At 43.0% G+C, this 13818-nt stretch overlaps 1 protein-coding gene across 1 annotated transcript in view; it reads right to left on the bottom strand.

Annotated features, from left to right (window-relative positions):
• Window positions 1-11130: 11130 nt before the first annotated feature.
• LOC115145514 (ATP-sensitive inward rectifier potassium channel 12-like) overlaps window positions 11131-13818 on the bottom strand; it is a 49702-nt gene continuing 47014 nt past the window's right edge. Inside the window, exon 2 of the mRNA XM_029687045.2 lies at window positions 11131-13608. Within this exon, the coding sequence (XP_029542905.1) occupies window positions 12119-13420 (1302 nt within the window). The 5' untranslated portion in view covers window positions 13421-13608 and the 3' untranslated portion in view covers window positions 11131-12118. The remainder of the gene's footprint in view (window positions 13609-13818) is intronic.

Raw genomic sequence — 13818 nt, forward strand, 5'->3', positions numbered from 1 at the left:
TCATCCTTGAGATGTTTCTACAACTTGATTGGAGTCCACCTGTGGTAATTTCAATTGAATGGACATGATTTGGAAAGGCACACACCTGTCTGTATAAGGTCCCACAGTTGACAGTGTATGTCAGAGCAAAAAAACATTTCTGCAGTGTTAAAGGTCCCCAAGAACACAGTTGCCTCCATCATTCTTAAATGAAATAAGTTTGGGACCACCAATACTCTTCCTAGAGCTGGCAGCCTGGCCAAACGGAGCAATCAGGGGAGAAGGGCCTTGGTCAGTGAGGTGGCCAAGAACCCCATGGTCACTCTGATAGAGCTCCAGAGTACCTCTGTGAAGATGGGAGAACCTTCCAGAAGGACAACCATATCTGCAGCACTCCACCAATCAGGCCTTTATGGTAGAGTGGCCAGACAGAAGCCACACCTCAGTAAAAGGCACATGACAGCCTGTTTGGAGTTTGCTAAACGGCATCTAAAGTCTCTCAGACCATGAGAAACAAAATTATCTGGTCTGATGAAACCAAGATTGAACTTTAGGGCCTGAATGCAAGCGTCACATCTGGAGGAAACCTGGCATCATCCCTATGGTGAAGTATGGTGGTGGCAGCATCATGCTGTGGGGATGTTTTTCCGTGGCAGGAACTGGGAGACTAGTCCGGATCGAGGGAAAGATGAACAGAGCAAAGTACAGAGAGATCCTTGATGAAAATCTTCTCCATAGCGTTCAGGACCTTAGACTGGTGTGAAGGTTCACCTTCCAACAGGACAATAACCCCAAGCACACAGCCAAGACAACGCAGGAGTGGCTTCGGGACAAGTCTCTGAATGTCCTTGAGTGGCCCAGCCAGAGCTCGGACTTGAATCCGATCGAACATCTCTAGAGAGACCTGAAAATAGCTGTGCAGCGACGCTCCCCATCCAACCTGACAGAACTTAACTTAGTGCGGAAATCATGTTAGCGGGATCAAATTCAACAACATCCGGTGAAATCGGAGCGCCAAAATCGTAATATTAAACATTCATGAAAATACAAGTGTCCTACATCATTTAAAAGCTTAACTTCTTGTTATCCAGCCGCTTTGTCAGATTTCAAAAAAGCTTTACGGTAAAATCATACCATGCGATTATCTGAGGACAGCGCCCCACACACAAAAACATTTTCCAAACCAGCACAGGTGTCACAAAAATCAGAAATAGCAATAAAATAAATCACTTACCTCTGTAGATCTTCCTCTGTTTACAATCCCAAGGGTCCCAGCTACACATCAAATGGTCGCTTTGTTCGATAAAGTCCTTCTTTATATCCCAAAAAAGTCAGTTTATTTGGCGCACTTGATTCAGTAATCCACCTGTTTCCCTCGTTCAAAATGCAAGTCCAAACAAGTCAAACAACGTTTCTAATCACTCCTCAGGTACCCTAATATGTAAGTAAACTATAAAATTAAGACGGAGAATAGTATGTTCATTAACAGAGATAAATAACGAAGTGTGCACCCTCATCCAAGCGCACCACAATACTACAGTCAAAATGGGAGCCACCTCGAAAAACTACAAATTCTAGCTCATTTAAAAAAAAAAAAGCCTGAAACTCTTTCTAAAGACTGTTGACATCTAGTGGAAGCCCTAGGAACTGCAACCGGGGAGGTATTCCTTTGATTTTCCGATAAACAAATATTTGGATGGGCAGACACCTAAAAAAAAAAGAATTCCAGATGGATTCTCCGTTTTTGCCTGCCATACCAGTTCTGTTATACTCACAGACATTATTTTAACAGTTTTAGAAACTTCAGAGTGTTTTCTATCCAATACTACCAATTATATGCATATCCTATATCCAGGCTTCTGGGCCTGAGTAACAGGCAGTTTACTTTGGGCACGTCAGTCATCCGAAATACCGAATACTGCCACTGGCCCTCAAGAAGTTAAGAAGATCTGCAGAGAAGAATGAGGGAAACTCCCCAAATACAGGTGTGCCAGGCTTGCAGTGTCATACCCAAGAAGACTCAAGGCTGTAATCTCTGCCAAAGGTGCTTCAACAAAGTACTGAGTTCGGGATACGGTGCCATTTCAGACGCACACAGTGTTCAAGTGGTTTTGTTTCGGTGTTTGTCATCGGGTTTGGTTGTGTTCTGTTAGGCGTTATGTCACCTCTGTCCCCATGGGAACACAGCACTGAGTGGAGTCAATCTGAATCTCTCATTCTCCTCCCACTACCATGTAGTAGTGTGTATGGTGTCTGTGTTTTCATTAAGGTGCGTGTGTGTGGGATGGTGTGTTCTTGTGTGTGAGTGTGGGAGAGATTGCATTCACTATAGCTTGTCTTGTTTTTCTACAGTAGCATGTTGGACTCAAGCAATTATCAGTGTAGTTTAGCTGATGGGCATGTGAAAATCCTCAATGTGTGTATGTGTGAGAGCGTGAGTGAGTGAGGGAGAGAGAGATGGGGGGAAAAGCATGTGACGATATTAACACCATACAGTAAGCCAATATCATTTCATTCTTGCAGATACATACATACACCCACAGCTAAGCCACTGTTACCTCTGTGCAACCTCACAGAAATGTTTTTGGAGGTTAGCATGTCCAATTCTACGAACCCAATTTAGCAGTTCAGTATCCACAGCCCTTACAGTGTGGTCAGAAGAGGGGGGAGCGAGCGAGAGAGGGAGAGAGAGAAAGAAGTGAAGAGAAGGAGAAGAAGAAAAGATGACTCACTCCTCCACATCAAAAGAGAGGTCACTCCTCCAGAGGGAATGTGAGAGGAGAGGGAAGGCTTTTAGCGTTGCGACATGCCCCTCCCTCCATCCCTCCATCCCTCCCTCGCCTCGTTCTTCTCTCCTCCCATACTGAGCCGCAGGCAAGGAGAACCGGTACAGAACAGAAGTACAGCAATTAAAGACGAAGTGGTCTAAGAAATGACCGACCCACTCTCTGACTGTGTCCCAGATGACACCTTATTCCCTACATACAGCACTACTTTTGACCAGAGCCCTATGGCATCATGAAGAACAAACATATTTATGCACACATTTGTGCTGCTCACGATTAACAAGAGAGTGTGTTTCTGTAGGATGAGAATTTTCTTTTATCACGCTATAACTCGGATCTTCCACATTTCAGATTTAATCTAGCCCTGAGTCAGTGTGTCTGTCTGTGCCTGTGTGTGTGTGTGTGTGTGTGTGTGTGTGTGTGTGTGTGTGTGTGTGTGTGTGTGTGTGTGTGTGTGTGTGTGTGTGTGTGTGTGTGTGTGTGTGTGTGTGTGCGTGTGTGTGTGTGTGTCAAGCCCTCTCTAAAAGACAGGTTTTATTGTGTCAGTGACCGGATGACCAAGTGGATAGCCTCAAGTCTGATATGGTGTTAATTAACTCTTATTGACCCACCAATAGCAGTGATGTGACCTTCCAATTCAGACAACATGCTCTGCAACACAGGTACACACACAGCTATACATGCACAGGCACATGCACCTAGAAACTTACATACAGCTATGCACATACGCATGATGCACGCACACAGAGGCAAAAACAGACACTCACTCATAGACACAGGCACACACACAAATACACTGGATGTTTTCCCTTCATGAGGGTATGTAAACACTTTAACACAAACACATGGTTGAAAACACACCTTTGCACACATTCACACTATGGGATGAAATTACAAAGTTTTGTCTTTTTGGTATTGTACAAACTAAGAGAGAGAGGGCATCTTAATGAGTCTGAGCGCTGATTTCCCCTGGCAGTGAGTGCCCTGCAAACCACTTGTGTTTCGTGTGTGTGTGTGTGTGTGTGTGTGTGTGTGTGTGTGTGTGTGTAGTAGTGCACAATAAAGGGAATAGTGTGCCATTTGGGAAGCAATGGCACACGACCCTTTGGCCTCTGATCTTGTCAGGGATTAATCGGCAGGACGCACCGGCCAGTTTTAGGCACCAGATTAGGCTTCACGCTGACGCAATGGCACCGCCGCACTCTGGCTGTCATGGGAACTATGGAGGTGATATTACATCATCATCACTAATCTAATCTGATTGGTCCGAAGATGTTTTTTTTGGAGAGAATAATATTTCCATTGATCCTTTTGTACATGCTTGGATTGAATACACACACGTAACATGTTTACACACACACACACACACACACACACACACACACACACACACACACACACACACACACACACACACACACACACACACACACACACACACAGACACACACACACACACACACACACACACACACACACACACACACACAGAGGCCAGGATTCAATCCCAGGTTATAGGAGTTTCAGCTTTTGAAGGCAATGTTCTTGCTTTTGCGGAGATCGTAATCACAGTAAATGTTGCATATGTCGGCTCAATTGGAAATTGCCTTTAAAAGCCGCAATTCCTATAACCCGAGATCAGATTGAATCACAGCCACACACACAAAAATGGACAAAATATTTCAACCGCAAATGTTGCTGTCACTGCTGTGTCTGTATTCACGCACACACACACACGCACACACACACACACACACACACACACACACACACACACACACACACACACACACACACACACACACACACACACACACAAACAATCAAGGGTCAAGCCACAGAGCTTAATGGAGAGGTGATTAAACTGGCAGCTGGTAACTGCCCACTGGACACACACTGAAATTACGTTGAACCAACGTGGAATAGATGTTGAATTGACGTCTGTGCCCAGTGGGTGGGTACTGGTTGCTAAGTAATTGTCAGCGTCCCAAATGGCACCATATTCCCAATATTGTGCATCCCTTTTGACCAGGGCCCATAAGGCTCTGGTCAAATGTATGCACTATGTAGGGAGTAGAGTTCCATTTGGGATGCGACTGCTGTGTTATTTTGTTGTTGGCCCAGCTGTGCTGTCCCCCCCCCCCCCCCCCCCCCATATTTTCAGGAATCAATACATAACCATGGTACATAGCTATTTGAAAAATAAGAAATGTAAAAAAAAAATGGATATATACAGTACTGTTCAAAAGTTTGGGGTCACTTAGAAATGTCCTTGTTTTTGAAAAGCAGACGCCTCGCATAATAGCAAAAGGGTTTTCTAATGATCAATTAGCCTTTTAAAATTATAAACTTGAATTAGCTAACACAACGTGCCATTGGAACACATATTGTTGCTGATAATGGGCTTCTGTATGCCTATGTAGATATTCCATAAAGAATCTGCCGTTTACAGCTACGATAGTCATTTACAACATTAACCGTGTCTACACTGTATTTCTGATCAATTTTATGTTATTTTAATAGACACAAAACATTATTTTCTTTTAAAAAACAAGGACATATCTAGGTGACTCAAACTTTTGAAGTTCTTGTAGTATACATACAACATAATATGTTCCACGCACACACACTATTTATCCCAGAGCAGATTACACTTTCCATGTATTTCCCAGAGTTGACCCAAAGTTGATTTGTCCTGTACCTTAAAAGGACTGACACATCAATCTAGACTGTAACTCTGGATCCTCTCCACATGCAAGTGTGTGTTGTGTGTGTGTAGGGGTCTCTGACACCGTACTACAAATTGCCAATCATAAATCCCACCGGTCTCTCTTTCTTTTCTCTCTCCTTCTCCCTTTTCTATTCTCTCTGTCTCACTCCTTTTCTCTTCTCTTATTTCTCTTCAGTCACATCACACATCATTATGTCATTGAGAAAATAGACATTTAAAACGTAGTTAAGTCTTGTAATCAGATTTTTTAAAATGATTTATTAACGTTTTCATCATTCATGTTCATTGAAATAAACGAAAAGGTAGGGGAAAAATGTATCAAGAACAACCCAGTCAGTGTAAGTCAGCATCTCGGGTTTCGTTCAGTCATTGGAAGACGTCCGATTGTGGTCAAAGTTCAACCGGTTCGTCGAGTCAGTTACAGTATCCCTTCTCCTTTCTTAAGTCAGAGGCTTAGCAAGCAGCTCGGACGTCTCTTATATCTCCACAACTCTCCAGTTGGTATCATCTGGTAGCTTATGTTATTGGTATTTTACATCTAGATCTAGAGATTATAGATCAGTAGTTATGACGTGCTAAAATCTCAGAGCTTGATTTGAATGCAGTTTCAGTTTGTATCTTCCCCCCCCCCAATTCCCTCTCCTCATCCCCAGGTTTGCAGTTTCAGTTTGTGCTCAAGTATCAAGCTAACCCAATCACTTTCCTCATCCTCCAAGCATATTCAGAGATATTAAAGAAAGAAAAAAACAGCACAGCAAGATTGATATAAAAATAGAGTAGTGTTGTGAAAATTGTGAGCAAGTAAGTTTACACTGCACATAAACAGACTGTCCTACCAACGGACCCATATGGGAGCATTACTAAGAGTCATGGACAACTAAGTCTAAGTCCCAAATGGCACCCTATTCCTTACATAGTGAAATACTTTTTCCAGGGCATAGGTAGTGCGCTATATAAGGAATTGGGTTTTAAAAGTGTTAATTAGTCTCATTAAATATCAATGGTCATCCACTACCCCATGATGCCGGAGATAAAGCAGATGTTGATGATGGTTTTGCATCTCTATGATCGCCCATTGCCATCATTATTACAGAGATGACACCTTGTACAGTAGTAGCAGCAAGTAAATGTTTTTGTCCCAAAAAGCACGTTTCCCTTCAAAGTGCACTACTTTTGACCAGGATCCAAAGTTGTGCACCGACAATTTTTCTCGCCATGTATTTCATTAACCTTCCTAGAAGACGACGCAATATGATGCTGTAGAATTTACCAGCCAGGTCACCTGTGACACAAGTTAGTATTCGACATCCAACATCTGATATGACGTGGAAACTGGCCACTAGGGGCCACAGTAAGCGTTGTTACTCTAGTGGCTTTTGCTTTTGCTTAGGCATTGTAGACAGTGATGGTGGGTAGGCATAGGCGTCTGCTTCTGGTGTCAAAGGTTGTTTTAAAAAAAAAAATTTAAGCCTATCCTAAACCTTAACCCTTACCATAACCATTCGGACTTAATGCCTAACCTTAAGATTTCGGAGTTAATGCCTAAACTTAACCCCAACCTTAAAAATGTGGAGTTATGTTATGTGGAGTTATGCCTAAGTACCTTAAACACTGGGTACAACATTTGACGTTTGGAAGAACTTAGACATTTGACGTTTGAGCATCAAATGGATGAATGTCTAATTCTGACGTGAGACTGTGAGAGCTAGTTTAGAATTACAATGTATAGATACTGTTCTCTCCATTCCACGTGAATTATTGTGAACAAAGCACAATTGAACAGATCAGATAGTGTGTGAATTATACAAAGTGCTGAAACAAAACAAAACAAAACAATCGACAATTACTTGAATATTTCATCAAACCACTACTCCTCCAAGTTCATTAGCCATCTGACTGGCATCCATCCAACATTGCTTTTCAAAAGTTGATGGCCATTCTATACAATACATCTATGTCCCTCATGCCTACTCTATGAAAGATTGTCACCAAAACTATTATAGGTCATATAGGGCTATATAGTGAGTTACTTTGTGCAGTAGGAGGGACAAGGAATTCTGGTACTCTACAAAAATATACTAGAAAACCGTAACCTGTTTGACCTGTCTGTGGATCCTCCATACAGCAGTGTCCTGGGACTCTGTTGGGTTTGTAGGGAGGACTGAGGGTGCGTCCTTAATGGCGCCTTATTCCCTATGTACTGTAGTGCTCTATTTTAATTTACTCTACCAGAGCTCGAGCACTATAGTCCACTATTTAAGGAATAGAGTGCCATTTCTGAATAGGGTGCCGTTTCGGATATCGCAACCTGACACATACAGTACAGTACATGGACGAGTATTGCTCAATCTCATGCACTAAAACCAGCGTCATCTGGCTCTGACTGCACAGTCCAGTACACAACTTTGGTTTAGGTTTCATTTGGGAAGAAGAGTCCCGACGAGTAGTTAGGGCTTGAAGCCAAAGTTTTGTGTTGCTTGTGAAAGTGTTGAAAGAAAAGAAGCATCAGGAGGTCTATTTTGGGCCTGTCTTCTGTCTATAGCCAATCAGGGTCTGAATAACAAGAGTCAGTTGATTGGATTGGATACAACATGAGAGGTTCTGATACACACCCTCAAAAGCCAACAGCAAGCTCCACCTTGAGAATAATGCTTTAATGAATGGACCTTGATAGACGTGGCTAATTCTGGATAGCAGGACTGTACAATACAGTTTTAAATGAACATAAACCACTGTAGTATAGTCCCTACCACCATACACTTCTTGATTCCCGTTCAAAACCGGAGTGGCATAAATCGGTGTAAGTAAAACAGTAGTAACACAACCTAACCTAAGAGAGGGTCTGATCTACTACCGTATTACTGATATATGTCCAATTCTGTCTGGTGTACACTTACTGTTGTGTTGAACCTAACTGAATGACCCATGTCGTGACTATGGTATTGTTTTCTTGTGATTATTAGTTTTCACTCGTCTTTTCTTAAAACTGTATCTAACGTGCATAGTTCAGATATGAAAAGCAGAAAGAACAAGGGTTGCGTCACAAATGGCATCCTATTCCCTACACATCTATAGGGCCCTGGTCAAAAGTAGTGCACTATGTAGGGAATAAGTACAATGGGTCCTGGTCAAAAGTAGTGCACTATGTAGGGCAGGGCTGGCAAACCCTCTTCCTGGAGATCTACTGTCCTGTAGGTTTTCAGTCCAACCCTAATTTAGCGGTTCTGATTCAGCTAGTTAAGGTCCTGTTGAGCAGCTAATTAGTAGAATCAGGTGTGTTAAATTAGGGTTGGACTGAAAACCCACAGGATGGTAGATCTCCAGGAAGAGGGTTGGGCAGCCCTGATGTAGGGAATAGGTACCATTTGGGACGTAACCATGATCCATCCACTCTATTTCCCACCCAGAGTTTTTCAACTTCGTGGTGACAAGTTTTGCAGTCAGTAATCTATTTCTACAACACATTTCATTCATTTAAATGATGTTACATAATCCCCTCCGTACTGTAATTAGACATTTCTCCAAGTGCTGTCTGTCTGCAAAGAGCCCTTGTGGGAGAACAGGTCACTAATGTAATCTTCCTTTGTCTCTCTCCATTATTCTATTTCTCACAATTTCCTTCTCTGGGTCTGTTTATGGATGTCCAATGGTATCTCTTCTTTAAGCAAACTCATGGCCGTGTTCATTAGGGCACTCAAAGTTTCAAAACATATGCAATGGCAAACGAACATTTGCGGTTCCTGTTTGTCTGTTTTTATTCTCTTTTGGTGCCTAATTAACATGGCCCATGTCTTGATTGATGTCTCCTCAGCCAATGTGATGACTGGAAGGAGTCTTAACTGTGCAAATTATATACCCATTTTTAGTACTGTACCGTATTTTATCTACATGATGATTGATTTACTTTACCGGCCAACTTTAATCTCTTCTCTTCTTTTTTTCCTTCCTCTTTTCTTCCCACTTTTCACTTATTTCCAATGGTTGAAGGTTTTTGGTAAGACTGTCTTTCAGTGGGTCAATACTACAGTTCTATATTATCCTGTCTTTAACCTCAGTCATCCAGCCAACTCACATTGTAGTATTATCAGCTGAAATGTAGACTAATATTCAGCTTAGGCTACTGCTCTTTTGTTAGCCAATCTTTAGCTTTTGGGTAGTGGCTAATGGGTTAATTTGTTTGACTTTCAAGTGTAGCTGAGTGTAGCCCCTTAATGCACTGCTTTGTTCTATTTGTGTTAGATTTTGGTGCGAGCTAACATGTAACTGTCAATGTTGCTGCCTGGTCTGCTGTTCAGCTGTGTGCAATAACTGGAGCTGTCTAAATCAATCCGATTCCCTGTTCAAAAACAAATAAATTGCTAGAGAGTGATTTAGACAGCAAACATTGTGTTTTGTTCACTTGATAGTGAATTGTGCCCACCTATTGTTTTCTATCTACACTACCATTCAAAAGTTTGGGGTCTCTTAGAAATATCCTTGTTTTTGAAAGAAAAGCTATTTCTTTGTCCATTAAAATAACATCAAATTGATCGGAAATACAGTGTAGACATTGTTAATGTTGTAAATGACTATTGTAGCTGGAAATGGCTGATTTTGTATGGAATATCTACACAGGCATACAGAGGCCCATTATCAGCAACCAGCACTCATGTGTTCCAATGGCACGTTGTGTTAGCTAATCCAAGTTTATGATTTTACAAAGGCTAACTGATCATTAGAAAGCCCTTTTGCAATTATGTTAGCACAGATGAAAACTGATTAAAGAAGCAATACAAATGGCCTTCTTTAGACTAGTTGAGTATCTGGAGCATCGGCCTTTGTGGGTTCGATTACAGGCTCAAAATGGCCACGGACAAAGGACTTTCTTCTGAAACTCGTCAGTCTATTCTTGATCCGAGAAATGAAGGCTATTCCATGCGAGAAATTGCCAAGAAACTGAAGATCTTGTACAACACTGTGTACTACTCTCTTCACAGAACAGTGCAAACTGGCTCTAACCAGAATAGAAAGAGGAGTGGGAGGCCCCGGTGCACAACTGAGCAAGAGGAAAAGTACATTAGAGTGCCTAGTTTGAGAAACAGACGCCTCACACAGAATGCTGGTCTTCTAGGCAGTTGCAAAGAAAAATCCATATCTCAGACTGGTCTCAGACAGAGGAACTCTGCCTAGAAGGCCAGCATCCTGGAGTCGCCTCTTCGCTGTTGAAGTTGAGACTGGTCTTTTGCGGGTACTATTTAATGAAGCTGCCAGTTGAGGACTTGTGAGGTGTCCTCTTGCTCAGTTGTGCACCGGGGCCTCCCACTCCTTTTTCTATTCTGGTTAGGGCCAGTTTGCGCTGTTCTGTGAATGGAGTAGTACATAGCGTTGTACGAGATCTTCAGTTTCTTGGCAATTTCTTGCATGGAATAACCTTCATTTCTCAGAACAAGAATAGACTGATGAGTTTCAGAAGAAAATACTTTGTTTCTGGCCATTTTGAGCCTGTAATCGAACCCACAAATGCTGATGCTCCAGATACTCAACGAGTCTAAAGAAGGCCAGTTGTATTGCTTCTTTAATCAGAACAACAGTTTTCAGCTGTGCTAACATAATAGCATAAGGGCTTTCTTAATGATCAATTAGCCTTTTAAAATGATAAGCTTGGATTAGGTAACACAACGTGCCATTGGAACACAGGAGTGATGGATGCTGGTAATGGGCCTCTGTGTGTCTATGTAGATATTCCATACAAATCTGCCGTTTACAGCTACAATAGTCATTTACAACATTAACAATGACTACACCATATTTCTGATCAATTATTGTTATTTTAAAGAACAAGAAATATGCTTTTCTTTCAAAAACAAGGACATTTCTAAGTGACCCCAAACTTTTGAACGGTAGTGTAGGTTCCCAGTAATATAACAAAAGCTAATTTCATAATATAAATTGTTTACTTTCTAAGTGATTTAAATTGCATAGAAATGCAAAATACACAATGCACATTTATGCATTTAATCACTGTATTTTTCCAATGTGAAGGTTATGTTTCAAATATTTTTCAAATAGCTAATTAGCTACAGGCAGTATTTATGGAAAGCACCTTTAAAACTACAAGTGTGCATATAGAAAATGTTTAGCTAAACATCAGTAGGTATCCAGTGTTTCTATTTCCAACACACTCTCCCTCTTTGACTGACTCTGTAAACTACAATACAGGGCAGTTATAAGAATCCCCCAAAATACCCTCTTGATCTGTTGGAAATACTTCACACACTTTACCACGAAATCTCTATATATTTTTTTATAGCTAAGATATTATTTCCTAATAGACAATGAATATTGCATTATATAAAGCTCCTACCTCAAACTATCTCATGACCAAAATATTTCAAGTTTTCCTAAAGAGAGAGGGGTCTTTTTATGAATGTTCCTGTTATTCCATGCTATGAGGAAGCAGCACTGCTGTCTCCATTCCTGGTTGTTTCTAGTCTGACTAGAGTGATTTCCTCTTTCCTTATGGCTGTAGCGTGATGCTAACAAGTCATGGTTTTTATATGGCACTTGCATTACTCTGCATGTATTCACATGGAAAACAACCCGCTAGAACTGAGTAACAAGAAAAATATTGTCAGGTCTAAGGTCATATTTCTGATTCTCTATGATATGACCTCTGGTCTAGGCCGACGGTGGCCTCCAGTCTCTCTAGCTCTGGCACCCTGTCCATATCCTGCTTCCCCTCCTCATCCTCTTCCTCGTCCCGGCTGATAAAAGCCAGCTCATTCTCATAGCAGAAAGAGTTGTCGGTGGGCGTAGGATCCTTGTCCTCGTCCTCTATCTCCGCCATGTCCTTGGCACTGCACTGGGGGGTGGACGGCACCTCAAAGGTTTTGTGGAAGTGAGCGTAATCCACTTTGTACTGGCTCTTCTCCTCAAAGACGACAGGCTCAAAGCGGTGACCCCACAGGATCTCTGAGGACAGGTAGGAGCTGCGAGCTTGCGCTGTCATGGCTGTGGCTTCCACCATCCCTTCAAGTATCACCACTATCTCAAAGTCAGACAACTCTAGGTCCTGCTTGCTGATGCCAAACAGGGGGCTTTCCTCATCAATCTCATGAACAATGGTGAGCGGGGAGACCAGGAAGATGCGGTCGATGCCCATGTCATACCCTACGTTGATGTCGATCTGGTCCAGGGGGATGTACTCACCCTCCTCGGTGATGCGAGGTTTGATGAGCTGGGCCCGGACATGGGCCTCCACCATGTGGCTCTTCCTCAAGTTGCCCACCCTCCACATAAGGCACAGCTTCCCGTCACGCATGGCGATCACTGCATTGTTGCTGAAAAGCAGCGTCTCTGCACGCTTCTTAGGCCGCGCCATCTTGGCCAAGATGGCGCCGATCATGAAGGAGTCGATGATGCAGCCGAAGATGGACTGGAAGACCACCATGAAGACGGCCGAGGGGCACTCCTCCGTCACGCAGCGGAAGCCATAACCAATGGTGGTCTGGGTCTCCACAGAGAACAGGAAGGCGGCCACGAAGCTGTTGACCTGCAGGATGCAGGGGCTGAAGTTATCGTCTCCACCACCCGGGTTGTCCATATCCCCGTGAAGCAAAGCAATGACCCAGAAGGCCAGGCCGAATGCCAGCCAGGACACCACAAACACCAGTGTGAACATCAGGAACATCCAGCGCCAGCGGATGTCCACACATGTGGTGAAGATGTCTGACATGTAGCGCTGCGACTTCTCGTCCATGTGCGAGAAGCGCACATTGCACTGGCCGTTCTTGTTCACGAAGCGACTGCGGCACTTGCGGCGCATCGTGTGGATCTTGCCGTTGCCGAAGCCGTTGCCCATTGTGACAGCAGGCATGGCACCGAGACGCAGGCCTTCTTCCTCCGAGGACACGATGCAGTAGCTGTGCGCCCCGACCACACTCATAACCGAGCCAGACTCAGCTAGTGGGGCACCAAAGAGTCGCTGCTCCAACTCAACAGACAGAGTGGTAGTCAAGATGCGGGAAATAGCACTGGGGATCACAGGAAATGGCTACAGGCAGCTCCCCCCTTCTGCCAAAACAGATCTCTGTCCAAGTGGGCGAAATGGGTCCTAGACACACCCTTCCTGACCTGAGGAGACGAGAGAAGCCAGAGGTTAGTCTACTACACACAGGATCCTGATATTATCTACTGTTTGTATGATAAAAAATGAAACAATTGAAATATCTAAAACATTGATGTGTGTTCTATATGCAACACTTCAATAAAAATGAAGCTATTACATGCAGGCCATGTTAAACAACACCCCTCCCATTCTGCCTCAAAGACTCATCTACTCAG

Source organism: Oncorhynchus nerka, linkage group LG17 (genome assembly GCF_034236695.1).
Source record: "Oncorhynchus nerka isolate Pitt River linkage group LG17, Oner_Uvic_2.0, whole genome shotgun sequence".
NCBI classification, from domain to species: Eukaryota; Metazoa; Chordata; class Actinopteri; order Salmoniformes; family Salmonidae; genus Oncorhynchus; species Oncorhynchus nerka.